Here is a 19,316-nt window from a genome sequence, read left to right as displayed (position 1 = left end):
CACACACACGCGCTTGTGTGCACACCTGGGTGAATGCTTGCGTGTTGAGCCGGTGGGCCGAGGGAGAGAGCGAGAGCAGCGGGCAGATCGTGTCCCTGGGTTCTTAGTGGATCCTGAGCAAAAGCCTCGGCCTCCTCCTTCCCCTCCATCCCCTCCAGCTTAACTCCTCCTGCGGTAAGTGGACTGAAGAAGCTAAACACTGTCTGGGGAACGGGGGGGGGGGGGGGGTTGGGGTCGAGGTAGAGGTTGTAGGTTTGTGGGCAAACATGACAGCCTGTTAATAAGTGTGGAAGAAAGCAGACCGAGACCCAAGACACTGCTGTTCAGAGTGGTGGTTAGGGAGTGGGGTGGAGGGTGGAGGCTGGGCCTCTGTGTTGCCTATCTGAAACCCACAGAGGGATTCTGGACTGTCGAGAGGTGGGGGGGTTACCCCATTCTAAGGAGAAAGAGGGTAATCGGAGGGCTGGCATCCGGCTTCAGCTAAGCGCCTGTCCTGAGATCACACACAGCAAAAGAGAGGGACAGAGAGAGTGTCATCGCAGGGCCAGTGAGTCTGTTCCAGGGTGGACTGGTGAAAGAGTGGGGAGAGAGAGAGAGATGTGGCATAGGGAGGTGAGAAGGATTAGCTGTGAATTCCTCGGAGGAGTAGTGGTGGATGTCTTGTACCAAGCCCCCCCCCAACCCCCCTTATTTTTATGTGGGAATTGAAATGCAGTTATGGGTTTACACCTATGGGTTATTGATGTATACCTGTGCATTTTTGTGATGTGTGTATTTGTGTTCGACCGTAATGTGATTTTGCTCTCTAACAGCCTCGGGAAGGAATGACCCATGTTATTGCATACGAAGCATGACACCTCCAGCCAATGGGGGCCGTGTCGGGTGTGAAAACCTGTCTTCCAAGTTTAAGCATGAGAGTCATCTTGCTAGCACAAAGACAGACATGCCTCCTTCAGTCCCATAGTCACTCTCTCTTCCCTCCCTCTCGCTCTCTCTTTTTCTCTTAATATCTGCACTCCTGTCAGGTGACCTCCTACCTTACCACTGTCCACAGGCCCTTCCCTGGGAAGGTGCGTGTGAGTACACGGTCGGTTTGTTCACAGACCTTTTGAGCTCCCAGGTGAACCATCTGTGTTCTCTGAGCTCCGGGTTATAAAAGCAGTTTGTCTTCCCATTTGAGATGTTTCCATAGCTTATCCGTACTGGGAAGGATAAAGGCAAGACAGCATAGGAGGGTAGGACAGAGAGATTGAAAGGGAGAGAGAGACAGAAACTACAAAGACCTATGTGATGCCCAAATGGTCCCAGCTGGCGTGTTCTGGTACCTGGGTCCCTCGGGGAAGGGTACAGCACAATAGAAGCAACTACGTCTGCATGAAGAGGAACCGTGTACTAATAATACCACAATATGTCACTGAGGCCGCTATTACGGGTGAAACATGTCGCCTTTTGTGGAAAGGTCATCGTCTTTGAGACCTCCACAACAGCCGAGCACCGCGCTGACAGATAACTGACAGGCAGATTTGTATGGGGGGCTTCAAAGGCCTCCAATTACTGTTTGAGGCCAGACCTCAGAGAGCAGGGACCTGTCTGAGACACAGGTGCTCTCTGATTCCGAAAAAAGCGGCAAAACACAACTGTTCCAATGACCACTGTCGTACCGCACAGGTAAACAAATCAAATTCATCCTCCGTTTGTTGACAGCTTTTGCATTTTTTGTACCAGGTCTGATAGAAGTCTTACCTGACGCGAAGCAGGCTGCAAGCTGCTTCATATTAATTGAGTTTGATCAAGTGAAGGCAATGCCAAATGAGGATTATTGTTAGCCCGAGGACACTAACGAGTTGAATTTGATGTAAGAAGCTCTGGGAATTTCTTTGAAATGGAAAAATTGCATTAAACATTCCATTTGTATTAATTGTGCTGGTTATTAGTGGTGCTAGCGATCATACTCTAGCAGCACATGCTAGAGTATACCAGCGAGAACATCTCATTGGCCGGGGGCACATGGAAAGAATAGCAATGATGTCATTGAGTGAAACTGAATCAGGAAGCTGATTGTGAAGTATTGTGTCTAGACCCATAGTCCTGTGAGACTGCCTCGCTGGCCGACTTTTATCAGTCATTCAAGCTCCTCGCCACCAGATTCAATTAATCATCCCCCTAATTTAATCTGCTGGCCAAAGCCCCTGGTTGAAGCTCTCTAAGTGGGCTTTAAGAGAGCTGGAGATGGTTGGCTTGTACGGCCCTCCAATCCACACCAAGCCCACGGGAGAGTTTTCTGTCTGAAGTGACTGAGAGCTACTCAACAGGGTCAAGAGTTAGGCTCACAGAGCTAGGTGTAGTCACTGGCTGAGGATTCAGCACACACGCACACACACACATCGTGAACACTTCCTGAACTGAAACACACGCATACCCACCACATGGACAGACACACACACACGCACACACACACACAACACCTGAATAGAATCCCTCCTGCATATACGTTCACACCCACATGCCCTTACACATACAGAGCACATGCTCCCCCCCCCCACCCCCCGCCCCCCCACCCCCCGCCCCCCCGCCCTTGCCCTCCTTCGCCCCCCAAGGCACGAGCACACAGGAACACAAAGTCAAAGTTTGCCAGCTGCAGACGCTTGCGAGAGACACGGCGGCCTGTGTTCCCATGCTCTCATAAATAATGGACAGGGAAGAAGCATCTGTCAACCAGCTTGTCATCCCCCCCGTTCCACATGGAAGTCAGACGGGACAGGCCAGGCCAGACTGGAGCACCGTGTTACATACATATAACCAACCTCTCTGCTTGGGGTCTCCACCTCGGCCTGCGTCCTGTTTACATCAACAACGCTGACCCCCCCCCCCCCCTCCCCTGCTCACCTACACGCTTGATCCTCTCTGCACAATTTATGAGCCGCCCGCCCGCTCCCCCACCCACACACACACCTGCTACCGCACACACACCTACACACGCCATCCGCCCTCCTCCTCTTCGCAGGGAAGTGACATTCATAACAAGCGCACCCTCCAGCAAAGGCGTTTGGCACCAGGGCGGAGTTAAACCGCGACGGGTCTCCCTGTGTGGAACGTTCAGAGCAGCTTTCTAGTCTCAGCGGTGCAAGCGGAGCACTATCTGGCGAGTTGACAAATAACCCAGGAAGAGGTAAAGCTAAAGCCTGACTAGCTAGCAAGGACTTACAATGTGTCAGCCACAAGGCCAAACAAGGGAAAGAGCTTCCAGTGAGATGTCTCCTGCGTTTTTTTGCGTCTGAGACGTTTTATTGGAGATGGGGAACCAGATTGGGGGAAAGCTGTCATCTGAATGTTAGGACGTGTCTGGCCCATGTGGCTGCTAACCCAGCTCTTGGCCAGGCCAGCTGGGTGGTATGGGGGCGGCAGAGCAGGATGAGTAGGGTGAATGCTGCGTGGTGACGGGTCCTGTACGGCAGCTTTATGGACTCCAGCCACTGTCTCCCCGGCCTTGTCCTAACAGCGGATCCAGCTCATAAAGCAGTGTCATGATTTGCAATAAGCAGAGTTAGGGAGAGTAATGAAGGCGTAAATCAAGCGGTGAGGGTGCGGCCTCCCGGCCTTCTCTTCTTTCTCTTTCTCTCTGTCGCAACCCCTCCTCCCCCTCCACCCTGCCTCCTCCTTCTTTAATGGAAAGTCTGGCACCGCCTAATAAAGCCGCAAGTGAGCAGCAGTATTAGTAAACACACTCTGTAATCACTCACACACACACTTGGACTGGGCTATGTGTGTGTGTAGCATTATATTACTGGCACCACAGTTTCTGGGGTGATGGTGGTGGGGTGGGGGGGGGGGTGAAATGAATAGGAGAGGAATGAGGGGAATTATAAGTTCCAGCCTGAGAAACTTTAGGCTCTTCAAGCCTACCGTTCCAGCTTTGTCTTCAGCCATTCATAGGCGTTTTGAGCGGAAAGAAGCTTTTCTCAGTGTGGGGACTTTATCGATGGCACGTGAGCGTCATGAAGGTCAGGATTAAATCAACAACGAAGAGCATTGGCTCCCGTGCCCTTTTTTGGATGAAGTGGTTGTCCAAATGTCCAAACAGCAGTAAAAACAGTGGATTGGAAGCAATCATCAAAAGAGGGGATCAGATACTGTAGAGTGGAAGTGCTTGGCTAAGAATTGTGTTAAAATATCCTTTCCCCGCTCCAAATCGATCGCAAGGGGTCCCGCTTTCCAATATCCATGGTCAAACTCGCTATTAGGTACAGTATTACTTTTTTAATGCAGTGGGCTTTTCATTCTGGGACGGAGGGTAGGAGGGGTGGCAGGAGCCTCAGAAGAAGAGAGAGAAAAAAGGAAAGAATGAAAAAAAAGTGTATCTGTTGACCCCAAACACAAAGAAAGGATGGCGTTGGATAATGAAAAAAGTGGCCTACATTCCCAATGTCGCTCCGCCTGTTCATGAGGGAAGATTGGTTGCTCCGAGTCCGCCCATGACATTGGGCCCGGAATCATATTTTTCTCCCCTCGTCTGGCTGTTAAACTCCAAGTAGCCTCCCACGGTGCGCTAATGTGATATTGATTGTTTATCTGTAATAACACCGCAGACATCGAGGCAGGACTTGGGGGTGGTGCAGGGGTAGGGTGGTGGAGGAGGAGGGGGGGGCACTGGGTGGGAAGGTTGTGATAGATAACACCCCGCAGCCTCCCTTTGACTGCCCTGCCGGTTGACTCCAAATCTGGTTTCGTGGTGGTAGGGGCGCGGGGAGGGTGGGGGGGGGGGGGGGGGGGGACTAAACTGATGTTTCCCAGAACGTATCCTATCTGGTAATAGGCCAGGTGTGAAAATGGAAATAGAAAGTGAATAGAAACCTGCAATGTGCTGTGCGCTCGATAAGGCTGTGTGCCGGGAAGTGTATTCTCATAATTCAATCTTCAAGCGCACTGTTGTTTTTGGGTTGTTTTTTTTTTTGGGGGGGGGGGGGGGGGGGCATGGCATAGCGGTGCCAGCACTTGGCGTCCTCCCACCCGTCCCCTCACTGCCCCTGGGTCTGGGGCCCATATGGTCAGCTACAGTGTAGCAGACTGACCTATAGCTGCTACTGTTGTTCAGCCAACCCTCCCCCCCTGAGGAGTTTGGTAATTACAAATGTGCTGGAAGTCGCACTGGCCACTAGCAAAGGTGAGCATGATTAAATGTGTGTGTACAGAGAGGTGGGGGGTCCCTTGTGTGCAACACACACACACACACCTTCTCTATCTGCGCATATGTGAGCAAAACAGAATCAAATTCTAGGCGAACTTTAACTCCTCTGGATCAATCAGTTTGGTTCATTCATTAAACGTACTCATCCCCTGGAGTGGCTATAAAAAAGCAATTTCAATGATGAGGCCAGCTTCCCCCATGGGGAATAGCTTGTTGAGGTAAATAAACATAATGTCAGGTCAGAGATGCCATGACACTTAAGGCTACAGCTAAGGGTGCACTTGCATTTCCTTTGACTGCTGCATGGACAGACAATGGAATAGAAGGATGGGTTTTTGCCTGCTATTCAGCTAATGTGTAAAGGTGTTTACATTTGAGATACAGTATATTGTATTGCTGAATGAAATGACGTGTCTTTGAACGGTACAATTTGTGTGAAGGTGTGTTGCATGGTTGTAAAGGATCAGTATGTATTATTTTTATTTGTAAAAAAAATCCACAGCTGGACAAATTCCCCTGCTTGACAAATGGGTTTCTTAATATATAAAAGAGCTTTTGTGCTTTAAGTTAAATCCATTATGAGAGAACTTTGTTCAAATTAGAATCAAAAGTGGAAATGTTCTATCTGTTTCTATAGCCTAAGTATATGTCTAAGTGTAGCTTGTGTGTGTGTGTGTGTGTGTGTGTGTGTGTGTGTGTGTGTGTGTGTGTGTGTGTGTGACCCAGGCACTGCCATTAATATTGTAAAAGCAGGTGTTTCTAACTGTCCCAATGTTGTTTTACGGTGAGCTTCGAGGGAAAGCCATTACTCTTGGTTGGAGGAAACACATTTTCCCCGCCTGTGCTTTTATTGAAGCCATACTTTAGATTTGTAATGTCTTTGTTTTAGCTTCATGAATTATTTAGTGTTGTGTGACAATTGGGTTTGTAGCTTTTTATATTGGTGACCCGCTGTTATAGTCAATAGAGGTAGAATTGTGTTTTCACAGTGGTTCTCCTTGTGTAATTGTCGCTTGGGAGGCACAGAGACCGTCGCGAGAGGCACGGACGTGGTCACACAACACTTTGGCTGATTTCAATTCACAATGTGCAAGTTGACCTTTGTGTAGGCAATCAATGCATCCGCTCCAAAAATGGCACTGTTCATTTCAAAGAAACGAGTGCGGCGAGATCCATTATCAAGGTGGACAGACGTTATTTAGAGGTGGGAAACAACACTATTGGCACAGCAATAACACCTTTTTAATTACAGTTCTGCCTGTGAGAATTCATTTTGCATTGATGTGCACTTTAATCTTTTCTTCAACACTGGGATAATCGAAAGGAAAATTTGCCGTCACACTTGACCGCACACACTAACACTTGGCAAACAAATACGCACACACACTTGGCAAACACAAACACACGCACACACACACAAACACACGGGGCATTTGCGGAAGAAAGGAGGCCCGTCACCTCCTTGGTCTCCAGAGACTCGCAGGAATTGAATAGGCCAATAGACCCCTACTGAGACCCCCCTCCTTCCCCCACTGTAAATCCCTAAACACTATAGCCCCCTGTCAGTCAACACCCTAGGCCACCATTAGCTGATATTACGTAGACAGCTCGTACATTTCGTTGCACAGGAAACAGCACCACCGAGCACGCATCTACAACTAGGTTTGACAGGATTAACGCTATGAAGCAGCATTTTCTTTCGCTCGGGCTTGTGTGAGCTGCTTCTTGTCGATTAGGCTAAGCTAAGTAACAAAGAAGGCCACATCTGTCTGTCCCTGCAGGACGTCACCCTAAGGGGACATTACCCTAGGGGCTAGGAGGGACCTAGGAGGGGACTAGGTGGGGGCTGGGAGTGTGCTGGGAGGGGACAACAAGAGTCTAGAAAGGGACACTGGAGAGGGATAAGGGGATGGAAAGCTCTTAGTAGGGGTAAGTAGGGGGGAGAAATAAGAGAAGATAAGAACAGGGTTAAGAGGGTGAGAGACACTTTGGTACATCAAACCCCATCTATTACAGGCTCTCCGTGAAGATGTATCTATGTTGAGAGACATCAATGAGAAAGGATAATGGGGCAGAGACCAAGGGTGGTGGGGGGCTTTTTCTCCAAAAATGCCACGTCACTCCTTGATGGCAGACACCATCACCAGAGGAACAGGTTGGTGAGGGTCCAGCTTTTGTGTGTGGGTGGGCGAGAGTGACAACATAAAGAAAAGACAGACTATGGCTTTCAAAAGGGAGTAGTGCATGTGGACAGTTGGCTTGGCAACCCTTAATTTGAGCACACAAGACTGAACAGAGTGAGAGTTAAAACAAGCGCTTCACAGACAGGGATACTTTAGAGGTGGGATCTAAAGTGGGCCATATTCCCGGCGCGACTTGAGGCGGTTGAAGGGTTCTGAGTGTGTACGTGTGTGTGTGTGTGTATGGAAGTGTGTGTGTGTGTGTGTGCGCCCATTCGGCTTGAGTGATGGGAGCCCTGCTGAATGATAGCAGCAGTGGATATAACGAGAAACAGAAGAGGGGGAGAAAGGGGGTCTCATTGACTTGGCCCAGATTGTATGATTTATATGGGTTATTTGGTATGCATTTGGGCAGCGGAGCAAGGTAATGGTGTTTGCAATGAGCTCTGGAGTGCTGCACCAGGATGATGCTGTGGGTCAGACAGGTCTACTACGAGCTAATTTGTTTGGATTAGCCTAGTTCACTTCCATGTAGAACAGCAGGGGTTTTCACCATCTCCTGAGAATGATTGGAGGATGTGACAAATGGCTCAACCCACATTCTAAGACATTACAAAATAATAAATAGTAAACCGATATTGAATTTTGGATTGGAGTTGGGACCGTTTAATTTAAACTTTGTTTCTTTCGTTCATCAAAAAAGTTGTTTGATATAGTCAGTATGAGAGTACTATCATGGATTAACACTATCAGAAAGATTATCCCCATCCATCTTGGCTGTTATATCTAAACCTAATTTTATGTTTACTGGCTGCTTATGAACAGGTTGAACATTTGTCACCAAAGGCCTCAAATGTGATCGCTGCGGTGAGAAAGTACATGTCACTCAAACGGAACTGAGAAAACAGCATGCACCTTGTTATTTCAGTCTCAGCTTCACTCAAACTGATATATTATTTCTTGTGTCATTTTCCTTATACAAAAAGATTGGTTTATAGATCAAATCTATAACCATTTTTTTGTGTTCAGCATCCTTCAGCGTAGAGCTCTTTTTTAGTGTTCAATTTCCTCACCTCAATCTCAGATGTCAGTTCCCAAGTCAGGAGTTATGAAAGTTGTTTTCAAGACTCGTCTAGACAGAATTTTGAAGCCAAAGTAAAAGATTGATATATATCGACAGCTTTTTGAGTGAAATTGTTACGAAGCTCTACACCAATACTGTAAGTTTACAGGTTAGCTGTTTCTGTCCCTGCTGATGTTCTCCAGTATATCCATTCTCCACTGGCTTGGGAGATAGAGGAATGAAAACAGCTTTCTGCCAGTTATCAGCCCATGTCTGTGCACCCAAAGGGGAGCTTCTTGTGAAACCAGCAGCAGCCCACATATGGACAATAAGGAAGAAGAGAGGGAAGAAAAAGGAAGCTCTGTATTTGGGTCAGCAGCAACCGTTCCCAATGCACAATTGGGATTTTAGTTGTAAAATTAGCCAGCGCTGGGTTGCCTGGTACAACGGATAGCGAGCTAGTGTTCTCCAAGAGCCTGGCGTCCGCCTAATAAACTGGAGTTGCGAGAATAGCAACTGGGGGTGGGGGGGGGGGAGGGGGTTTGGAGGGGGGAACAACCAAGGGCTCTGACACTGTCACACATTAGCAGCCTTTAAGGGCCTCCTCTGTGGTTTGTTACAGGGTCTGTCTACCTGCACCCCCCCTTCTTCCCCTCTTCCCGCCCGCCCTCCTCCCTACCTCCTTGCTCGCCCCTGGCTGACATTCCTCCTCTCTCACTTTTAATTGCCCCCCGGGGGGTTCTTTCTGGGTTGCCGCAAAAGTCTCAGTCGCTTGGCGGGCACAATAGGGTGCTTCGCCTTGGTCGCTCATCCTCTCGTTAAAGCAGGAGGAAGGTTGGGAAGGAATAAAGAAAATTTAGTATTGAACAAGAGAGGGGAAATGAGAGAGAGAGAGAGATAGAGAGAGAGAGAAAGAAAACTAGTCTAGGTATGTCCTCCTGACCCCAGTCTAGACTGCATGAATGCCACAACCGCCGATTCTGTGTGGTTTTACGTACACTGGAACCCCATTAGATGGTTAATCCAATATGTATTGATGAATGCATTTGCACGACTCTTTGTGTTCTCATCTCTATCCCTGTTGTCATCTGGTTCGATAAGAACCAATAGGTACACTTAATAGCTAATTGTTCTGATTCAAATGTTATTTCATGCCTTTCTTGAAGAGCATCATGACTGGGGCATTCTCAATTGCCTCCAGACACATTAATCTTGCTTAACCCACAACACAAAACAGTGCAGCTAAGTATTATTGCACTATGTTGAATCCAGACAATCTGTGACAGGCAATTTAAAGCAATTTACCTTTTTCTTTTTCCCCCGAACGCTTTTTCAATGCAATTAAAGTGGGCAGGATAGAGAGAGAATGTGTTGTGAGGAGAGAGAGAGAGAGAGAGAGAGAGAGAGAGAGAGAGAGAGAGAGAGAGAGAGAGAGAGAGAGAGATGAGAGAGAGAGAGAGAGAGATGAGAGAGAGAGAGAGAGAGAGAGAGGAGAGATGAGAGAGAGTGAGAGGAGAGAGAGAGACATAAAAGTAATGTTGTACGTGTTGTAAACTCTTTTTCTTAACTGGGAGAATATAATTACAGTGTCATGTTTTATCACACAGTTTCATTATGACACTCAGTGGGGCAGAGGAGTAGCTCAGCCCAACTCTACACTCATGAACACACACACACACCGCACACACACACACATCCCCAGACGAGAACCCAGTCACACGTTTGAGCAAACACACACACACTCACTTTCTCACCACTCACTGTAGCTTTTGTCTGGCCCTTTTCCTCTCTCTGTCTGTCTCTCAACACACCACCCCAACACAGAGGGAAACGCAGGCAGTACTTCACACTCCGGCCGCAGGGCCCAGAGGTGGCACGGAATCGCTGTTAACCCCGGGGATACATCGGATAGGCCGGAATAAAGCTGCGCTAGTCCAGACATGTCAGAACAACTATCGGGTCAGCGAGCCCAACAATATAGCTTCCAGGATATGACAAGCAGCTCGGCCAAGGGGCAATAAAGGGTCCTCGGGGGATATGCTAGGCCCCCCTGTCATACCCAGGCATTAGCTCTCACAGTGACATAATGAAGAAATCCATGGAAAGGCGTCGTTTCCCGAGCCGAGGAGGTAGAAAGGCTTCCGTGAGTCACCCCCAGAGACCTGCTGATATTTCCAACCACAGCCCAGGCCCCTACAGCAAATCAATAGTGCGCAGTCCCCCACACGCTTTCTACCATCGTCAATTAAGGAAATTCATAAAGTCGAGTGCAGGGGGAATTGGCGTGACGGGCAAGTAGTTGGGGGGGATACTTTTTTGAGGAAATAAACAAGAAGAAAAAAAAACTAAAAACTCCACTCTCCATCTGATGAATCTGGATTCGAAATGAACTCGAAGGAGCAAGGGCTGGACGAGAACTTGAGCGGTAGGCAGTTTCTGTAGGTTTCTGTCTAGTCAGTGTGTGTGCCTGTGTGCATAGATGTGCATATTGAGCTGTGGGACTGCTGTATCTCTCACCAGGGTTGATTAAGAAAAAGACTGTCAGCTTCTCCTCCAGTCACCCTGCGCCATCAGCATCAGCCTCCTACAACGCTCGCCGGCCCGCGACTCCCTTCGCCTCTGTTCTGAGCCAGGCAGAGGGCACATGCAAAGTGACCGACAAGCTCAAAGGGAGGGGAAAAAAATGCCTCTGGCGATAGTGCCTATCAACCAGAGACTTGCTAACTCAAGGCTTTAGCAAGGTGTGGGGGATGTCTGGAAACTGCAAGGCGCACGGGAACGAAGAGGAGGGGCAGCTTTTCCCATTTGAAATTTGCCTCATAAGAGGAAAGTCAGGGGGCATTGCCTTGGCTGCCCGGGGAAGACCAGGTGGGGTAATGGATGGCCCAGACAGGGAGCCTGACTGCTGACTGCGCTCTGACAGAACGTTTTTACCTCTCCTTTTCACTCCCCCCATCTCTCTCTCTCTCTCCCCCCTGCATCTCTCTCCTCTCTCCCTCTCTCCCTCTCCCTCTCTCCCTCTCTCCCCTCTCTCCCTCTCTCCCTCTCTCCCTCTCTCCCTCTCCCTCTCTGTCTCTCTCTGTCTCTCTCTGTCTCTCTCCCCCCCCCTCTCTTTCTGTCCAGCTCAACCTGGCCCGGCCTGTCTCTCTCTGGATTGTGCTCTCAAAGGGCGCTGTCACTGTCTCTGTCAGGCTACGTCCCCCGCCCCCCTCTCTTTCTCTTTATCCATCTGTATCTCTCTCTCCCAATGCCCCTGGAGCGCTCTCATTGTGTTTCTCTCTCCGCCCACCTTACCTTGACAGTGCTCCTGCAAACCTGTCTCACTCCCCCCCCCCTCCTCCAGTCTACCCCCTCCTTTCTCTTCTCTGGTACGTGGGGTTCAGTGCCCTCAATTCACGTTCTCCTTCTCCCCCATTCTGTCTCTCTGTGTCCTAGAGGGGGAGAAGACCTTGGCAGGAGACCACAGCCTACACCCTATCCCCCCAATCTGAACTTGTATGAGAGAGAGACGGACGCTAGCTCGCTCATTCCCTACAGTAACACCACCCCCCACCCCCCCACCCCTTGATAACCCTCGGTGCCCAAGACTGGGGCAGTGGCATGCTGCCGGCCTTGGATATCACCCAGCACAAGAATAATGAGAACAAAAGAAGAAGAATACCTGCCCCCCCCCCCCCCCACACACACACAACCTCTCTTCTGTATCCCTACCCCTCTCTCGGTGTCTCTCCGGTTCCATATTCTTCTCATGTTTGCCAACAAATGCCTTCATGGCCCATTGAGAGGGAAGTAGAAAAATGGGGGGGGGTCTTTGTGTGTGTGGGAGAGAGTGAGGGAGAGAGAGAGAGAGAGAGAGAGAGAGAGAGAGAGAGAGAGAGAGAGAGAGAGAGAGAGAGAGAGAGAGAGAGAGAGAGAGAGAGAGAGAGAGAGAGAGAGAGAGAGAGAGAGCGAGCTCTTTGTGGCTATATTGCTGAGGGCTCCCTTTGTGTGGTTTGCAAACAGCCATTTTGCTTCAGTATCTTTACATTGATCTTAAGGTAATAAACTGGAGTTGACATTGCTCTGGGTCTCCATTGATGGGCTGCTGGCTTCGATAACAAAGTGTTCACAGGCAGATGATTTAAAGAGATACCTCTACACACCCTCGCAGACATACAGAGAGACGTGCAAGTTCATACCATGTTGATTCACCAGCGACTGGCCTCGAAACTTGCAGTACACACAGCTTTCATGTGGGAACAAGGCAACTGTGATCGTTATCAGTACACGTCCATCACATGAACACTTTGTGTACAGATTCTTGGTTCCGGAGAGCAGAAATGTTTACTCGATGTGCCTAGTCATATATTGGAACTCTAAATTGGTATGTGTTTTCTAAAGAGACGAGTAGGTACTGTACAAGATGACATTTCCCTGACCTTTTGTTTGTGTCTTACCAGGTGCTGTCCAAGGCTGGAGGAGCCTATGGGAGTCTTGAGGTACCCCAAGATGCAGAAACCAGTATGAAGAGAGACCCAATGCTCTGACCAAAGAGCGCTCACCAGAGAACACCAAGGGAGGAAGGAAAAGGAGAAGGGAAGGAAAGCAGGGAAGGGAAAAGAGTGAAGTTAGGATGGAGAGAGGCACGGTGTGTCTCCTGCTGGTTCTGTGGGCCTGTTTCACCCTCTGCTCCCCCAGCGAGGGCCTGCGATCCCTGAGGAGGACTACAGGGGGGCGGCGGGGGGTGGCGGCGGCGGCGGGGGGGCTGATGGGAGAGGACGCCAACGGAGCGCCGCTGAGAAGGTCCAAACGTGGGTGGATGTGGAACCAGTTTTTCCTGCTGGAGGAGTACACTGGGACGGACATGCAGTACGTCGGCAAGGTACCCTTACACACACACACACGCTCCCTCTCACTCTCGTCGCCTTGTTCTCCCTCACGTTCCCAGGGGAACGCTCGACCACTGCTAATGTGGCTCCGCCCGTCCCTCTTTTGTCATGTTCAGGTTCAGTCGTTTATTCAGAGAAAGGCCATGGAAACATGGTGAATTACATGCATGCTCACAGCTGCCGACCAACTTGTTCCAGTTCGTGGCGGTCAATATCGCTTCTTTCACACCGAACCGCCAGCCCTTTGAGAGCAATGTAGTTGAAGATACTTCTTTTGATCATACAAAGATTCTTTTAGCACATTCTTTTGGAGGTCATATGTTGGGTTGATACTATTGATATTCTTGGCCGGTTATACTCAAGTGTAACAGACATACACTGTTTTCCCCCCTAACACTGCTTTCACAAGCTTAGTGTAAAGTGCGCTTGTATTTTTGTTTACTGTACAGTACTGAAGATTGTGTGGTTGAGTGCTCAACAGATGTCCATTGCAGTTACATTTCTGTCTCCTGAAATGTTGCTTGTGCCCTGCCATGGAGCCAAACCTGCCCTGCTCTGAGCTGCATCATTTGTCAGCCAAAATGAAAACACAACGTCGACCTAGATAACATTGAGAGACTACGACGACGAATATCAAATAAGCCACAGCTTTACATGCAGGGGAGTGGCAGTCAAAGATGCCTGTCTGTTTTTTTTTACGAGGCGTAATTGAGGAGATTGCGATTCATTTGCCAGTCCAAGGTCAGGACGAGCGCGGTTGGAAGAAAGAGCGTTTTGTGCGAGCGCATGAATGGGGGGTGGGGGGTGGGGGGGGGCTGCACGATGCTTTGCATTCGCGTAGTGAGTCCACCGAGGGATAGAGTCATCCAACCCAAATGAGATTCCCTAACGTTTTGTGTCCTAGAGAGCCCTGACTTTCAGCCGGGGGTCTAAAAGGATTACAACACTCGTTTACGTAAAAGAACAAAAACAAGAAAAGACTGCAGAAAAACGTGAAAATCCAAAGAAAGGAAGATTAGGAAGAAGAAAAAAAGAAGAAGAAGACAGAAGATCACAAGTCACTTTTTTCTGAGCACAATCAAACCACTCTATCGGAGGGGACGCGTTGACTGATGTGGCGTTCGTCCTTCGAGCATATAAAAGAACTAATGGAGAACTATGGATTATCAGAGCGTGGTATGCTCTCACTCAAAGGAGCCCTTTGGGCTGAGGGCCACCGCCTAAGAGCCCTTTCCTACTGAAGACGCCATTAAGGCGACGCCAGTGGAACGCCACACACTTAATCACGGCTCTAGGGACGATTGTGTTCTTTCCCCGAGCACATGCAGCTGGGTTCTTCTATCTGTTGTCAACTCTCCAGCCAGTTGTCTTCTACATTACAGGCCCTCCTATCTGATTACAATTACATTCTTAATTGCTTAGAGTACAAGCGATGAATTTATGCCCAAAGGGAATTAATGGCTTTTGAGTAAAAGCACATGGCAAAATAATAAATAAAGGAAACCCGAACAAGTAACGGCATCTGCATCTTCAGGTGTAGATCTTTATCCCACAATGCACTTCACAACGAACTCTGAAAGAAAAACAAGGACACAAAAGCCACCACTTGTGTTATTGAGGGTGACACTATTCCACCGAGCAAAGCTCCTGACTGAACAATAAAGGTTTGTTAGCGAAGTACAGAATGAATCGGAAACAACACAATGGCAGGTTATTATAAGCAAGAGAGCATTGTTCTTCACACTCGGTAAAAGAAAAGAATGATGAAACCGCTTTTAAACTACAAGATGGTTATTTGCTGAACTCAATCTCCCAGCACTTCCTCTAGACGATGGCTTTATCGAGTTCCGCTAACAAAACAAAATTGCCAACCCCCCTTCCCGAAGCAAGAGAAACAAAAGGAGAAAAGGAAGCTGTGGCAGGGCACACAAAAAACATAGATGCGCGTAGCTGTGGCTGGTGGCTAATCTGGGCGTGTTGGCTGGTGATTTCTCTTGGAGAGGAGGGGAATCAGGCTCTCACTCTCATTAGCGAGCTACAGAGGCCTCTGAGGTCCCTTGCTGTCACCAGGGGGAACAGTCTGTTTGTTTATTTCATTATTTTTTTCTCACTCCCGCTTTACCAAAGGGCACATTTCCAGTGAAAACGGTTAATGGCCTGTGGTTGAGGAGTATTTGTGCTGCACTATCATATCTCATAAAGTATTTACAGGCCCTGATAGGCCCCAGTGGTTCAAGGCCTTGTTGGTAGAATCCTCCCCAGTTTAGCAATTTCCCAGCAAGCTAACAGACTAGTGTTTCTCTCTCTCTCTCTCCCTCACTCACTCACTCTCTCTCACTCTTTCTCTCTCACTGTGCCCCTTCTCTCCCCTCTCTGCCCTCCAGTAATAGGCTGAAAATCAGGAGGAAAGAAAGCAGAAAATGAACACAGACATAATGTGCTCCCGAGTCCCTGTGTGACTCAGTGGCTGAAACACACACGCGCGCACACACACACGCATCTGTAGGGAGGGTTCAGAACCTCAGAGGACCACGAGGGGTGAGAGAGGAGGAGGGGCTGGTGATGCGGGGGAAGGGGGGCGGGCGGGGGGGCTCTCTGTCTCTTTTCATGCTCCCCATCGCCAGCTGCTCACCTTGGCACAGACGCAAGGAGTTTGCAATATGGGCATGGAAGGGGGGAGGGGGGAGGGGGGTGGTGGTGGAGGGGGGTACAGGGTGGTTGTAGCACGGCGCCTTGTATCCGTGCCATGGCAACGGCTACCACGGTCTCCGACAGCGACCCAGAGCACACATTTGCCACGTTATGTTAATTAGGTGAAAAGAATGTCTGTGTGTGTGTGTGGAGGCAGACGGGAAGTGTGTGTGTGTGTGTGTGTGGGGGGGGGGCTTCAATTATCTTCTCATCTCCTCAGTGGCCGGAGCGTAGGACACAAGAGGGAGGGGGGTGATGAGGTCACGCGGTGACAAGGCTGGCAAACAGCTGTCGGACAACATTACAGGGAGGGGAAAGAGATGTCTGCATAAGATACACCCAGATTGCTTAGACACATCCGGCTTGCTGCCGGCTATCATTTACCACTTTAAAAGTCCTCTGGCTGAATGGGTGTAATTGTATTCTCATTATCACTATTTTTTTTATCAGTCAAGTTATATTTAAATTAAGGGGCACTTATATTTGACTGCAAATAGAATACAAACTATGAGGAAAGTCATGGTAATTAAAAGATAAGATGTTTGAACAGATCTGAGGAAAACCAGGACAAAAGGCGTTATATGCTTGGTCCTCAACAGAGGTGACATTTAACCCAAAGGTCCCGAATGCATCATATTATCACAACTTTACGTAACACCAAACAGTAATACATCTCAAAACCAGTGCCAGCTCTACCATCTGGTCACAAGAGCAGGCCAGGATTGAGAGGTTAGACCTGGAGGGCTAAAAGGCTAACCAGCTACTTGCCCTGAGGTCTTTTGTGAAAATACTTTTTCCAAACACTCTTCAGTACTTCCTCCCAAGCTGTGTGGAACTCAAATGGTGGCCAGATATGTTCTGCCAAAGCCATGTGTGGCACTTGACATTGATTTATCTCTGAAACAAAACAAAAGGATTCTCTCATTATGCATAGTAGTAGGTCTATTTTTCGATCGATTGAGTGTGGTCACCGACCCTGTAGCCTTTTCAAGATATTAGTTTGCTGTCTGGAGGCCCTGCTGTAGTTACACAAATGACCAAGTGTCTCCCAGCGCTCATGGTTTTAGCAAAGGCCCTCCATTGTCTCATTACAATTTTGGTATCGGGGAGGACGGGGAGGGAAGGCCAGCTATTGACATCCCCCTGGGCTTTTTGGTGGCCACACTGAAGGCCCCCATCCTCCCTCCACCTCCCCTCCCCCTCCCCTCAGTGACAGGTTAATTGTATTTTCAATAAAAATTGATCAAGGGCCCATTGTGAATGCACGTTGGGCTTCCAGATTGATTTCTGGAAGGAGGTTTTTTTCCTCCTAATTTGAGTAGCCGGGCGGGCAGTAAATTCACGTTTAGAGCAGAGGTGGGCAACTGGAGGAGGACGGGGTCGCCCATGGTTTGCCGCCCATGGTTTGTACTCGAGTTCCGCTGTGTAATACCCTACAGAGAGAGCCTCTCCTCCACAACTTGGGGGGTCCCTCTTTGTCCATACGAATGAGAGTTACTGGCATCTGTCGGCCAAGCACAAACGGGAAAAAGCAAATGGACAGGCGCAGGCGTGTGGGGGTAGGTATCTGGGAGCACACTGCGCTAAACCGGAGAGAGGTTAATGATGTTCAAGAACATGATTTTCAATCAACTGTCTCATCTCTGAACAGTGTACAGTACAGTGCAGTATTCCCTGCACCGGTAGTACAGCGCCGATTCTTGAGGTAGTGAGAAGTGACAGTTACTGCTAGTATTGCTCTTAGAGTGATACGATCATGTACAATATACCAGTCATCGTGTCTCTATGGCTTTGTCTCAGTACAGCAGGATAAATGAATAAGGCCTCTCAGCACCTGCTAAGAAAACCCTTTTAATATGTGATGGAGAGAGAGAGAGAAAGAGGGAGAGAGAGAAGGGGAGTGAGAGAGAGAGAGAGAGAGGGGGGGGGGGGAGAGAGAGGGGGGAGAGAGAGAGACTTTACAGAGCACTCCCACATGACTGGCACGGATGCAAAACATGCCTTTATCTGGACCAGCCCCAGGAACGAGCCTCCCACACGCCCTCGCACTGACTCCGATATTTCACTTACACAAACGCATCTCTAGACGATACCCCCCTAAACATACAAACACATGCTATGACAATAGTCCTGTTCATTGAAAATCTGCATATTATTTCTCCTCGTGGATATGCAAACATGTATTTATTTGTCTGGAGGTAGGCCATCACATATTTTAGTCTACAAATACATTTATTCTCCTTGCCCTTTACATTCACGTGCAATTATCATCATGTTTCTGTTGCCTGGGTTATCAAAGGCAATGGTGCAGGGAAAAACTGCAGAAAAAAAAAAAAAAAAACTAACGAGACAGACTGGACAAGATTTTGATGTGTTCCCTGAGATAAATATGTTGAGGGGATTTGGAGACAGAATTAAAATGTCAGCGCAAGCTAAGCTGCTGTTCATGCAGAAAGAGGGAGGACAAAAACATACTTTGAGAGGGAGAGCGCAAATAGCAGAGATTGGAGAGAGCCCCATTCTGGACTGGACCTTAATGTCTGCCTAGCAGGAAGGGGATTCAGATATTCAGGGTGTTTGGCGGTGCGGCGCTTGAGCACGTAGGTTACTGACTTGGTCTTCATGACCAGGTGACATCCAACTACAAAGGAAGGAATCTCTGTCTGTCTGTGGCTCGATTCTGTCGAGAACTGGGCATTATATGAAGTAGAAAATTGTATGAAGTAGAAAATTGGCATTTACCATTTTGCTTTTATCACTTATGTCCAAGACATGAAAATGCTTTTTTTAAATGGAAGTGTGGTGCCTCAGACTGTAGTGGAATCATTGAAATTCACACATTCATGGAAGATGCAGAAATTGTATGTATTGAGGTCACAGCTCTGCTGTGAATGTAATTTTGATTTCCTTCTCCCATCCGCTTCTCTTCCCATGATCCTCTAGCTCCACTCTGACGGCGACCGAGGAGATGGGAGCGTGCGGTACGTCCTGACCGGCGAGGGGGCGGGGAGTCTGTTCAAGATTGACGAGAAGTCAGGGGACATCCATGCCACCAAGAGGCTGGACCGTGAGGAAAAAGGGTACTATTCGCTCCGCGCCAAGGCCGTCAACAGGTTCACCAATGAAGCGCTGGAGGGCGAGTCTGAGTTTATCATCAAGATCCACGACATCAACGACAACGAGCCCAAGTTCACAAAGGACATTTACACTGCCAGCGTGCCTGAGATGTCCAAAATAGGTATGTAGGGGGCAGAATAGGAGCTATAATAATACACACTTCAACCATAGACACACTAGGAACCCGTTGACACCATAGACATACTACTGGA

The 19,316-nt window shown here is 48.7% G+C and overlaps 1 protein-coding gene across 1 annotated transcript in view; it reads left to right on the top strand.

Moving 5' to 3' along the window:
• Positions 1–19,316, top strand: part of LOC134035421 (cadherin-6-like) — a 36,574-nt gene that overhangs the window by 4,461 nt on the left and 12,797 nt on the right. Inside the window, exons 2-3 of the mRNA XM_062480432.1 lie at positions 12,868–13,289; positions 18,931–19,225. Coding sequence (XP_062336416.1) covers positions 13,041–13,289; positions 18,931–19,225 — 544 coding nt within the window. The 5' untranslated portion in view covers positions 12,868–13,040. The remainder of the gene's footprint in view (positions 1–12,867; positions 13,290–18,930; positions 19,226–19,316) is intronic.

Source organism: Osmerus eperlanus, chromosome 15 (assembly GCF_963692335.1).
Source record: "Osmerus eperlanus chromosome 15, fOsmEpe2.1, whole genome shotgun sequence".
In the NCBI taxonomy this organism is placed as follows: Eukaryota; Metazoa; Chordata; class Actinopteri; order Osmeriformes; family Osmeridae; genus Osmerus; species Osmerus eperlanus.
This window is presented reverse-complemented; position numbering and strand designations above follow the sequence as displayed.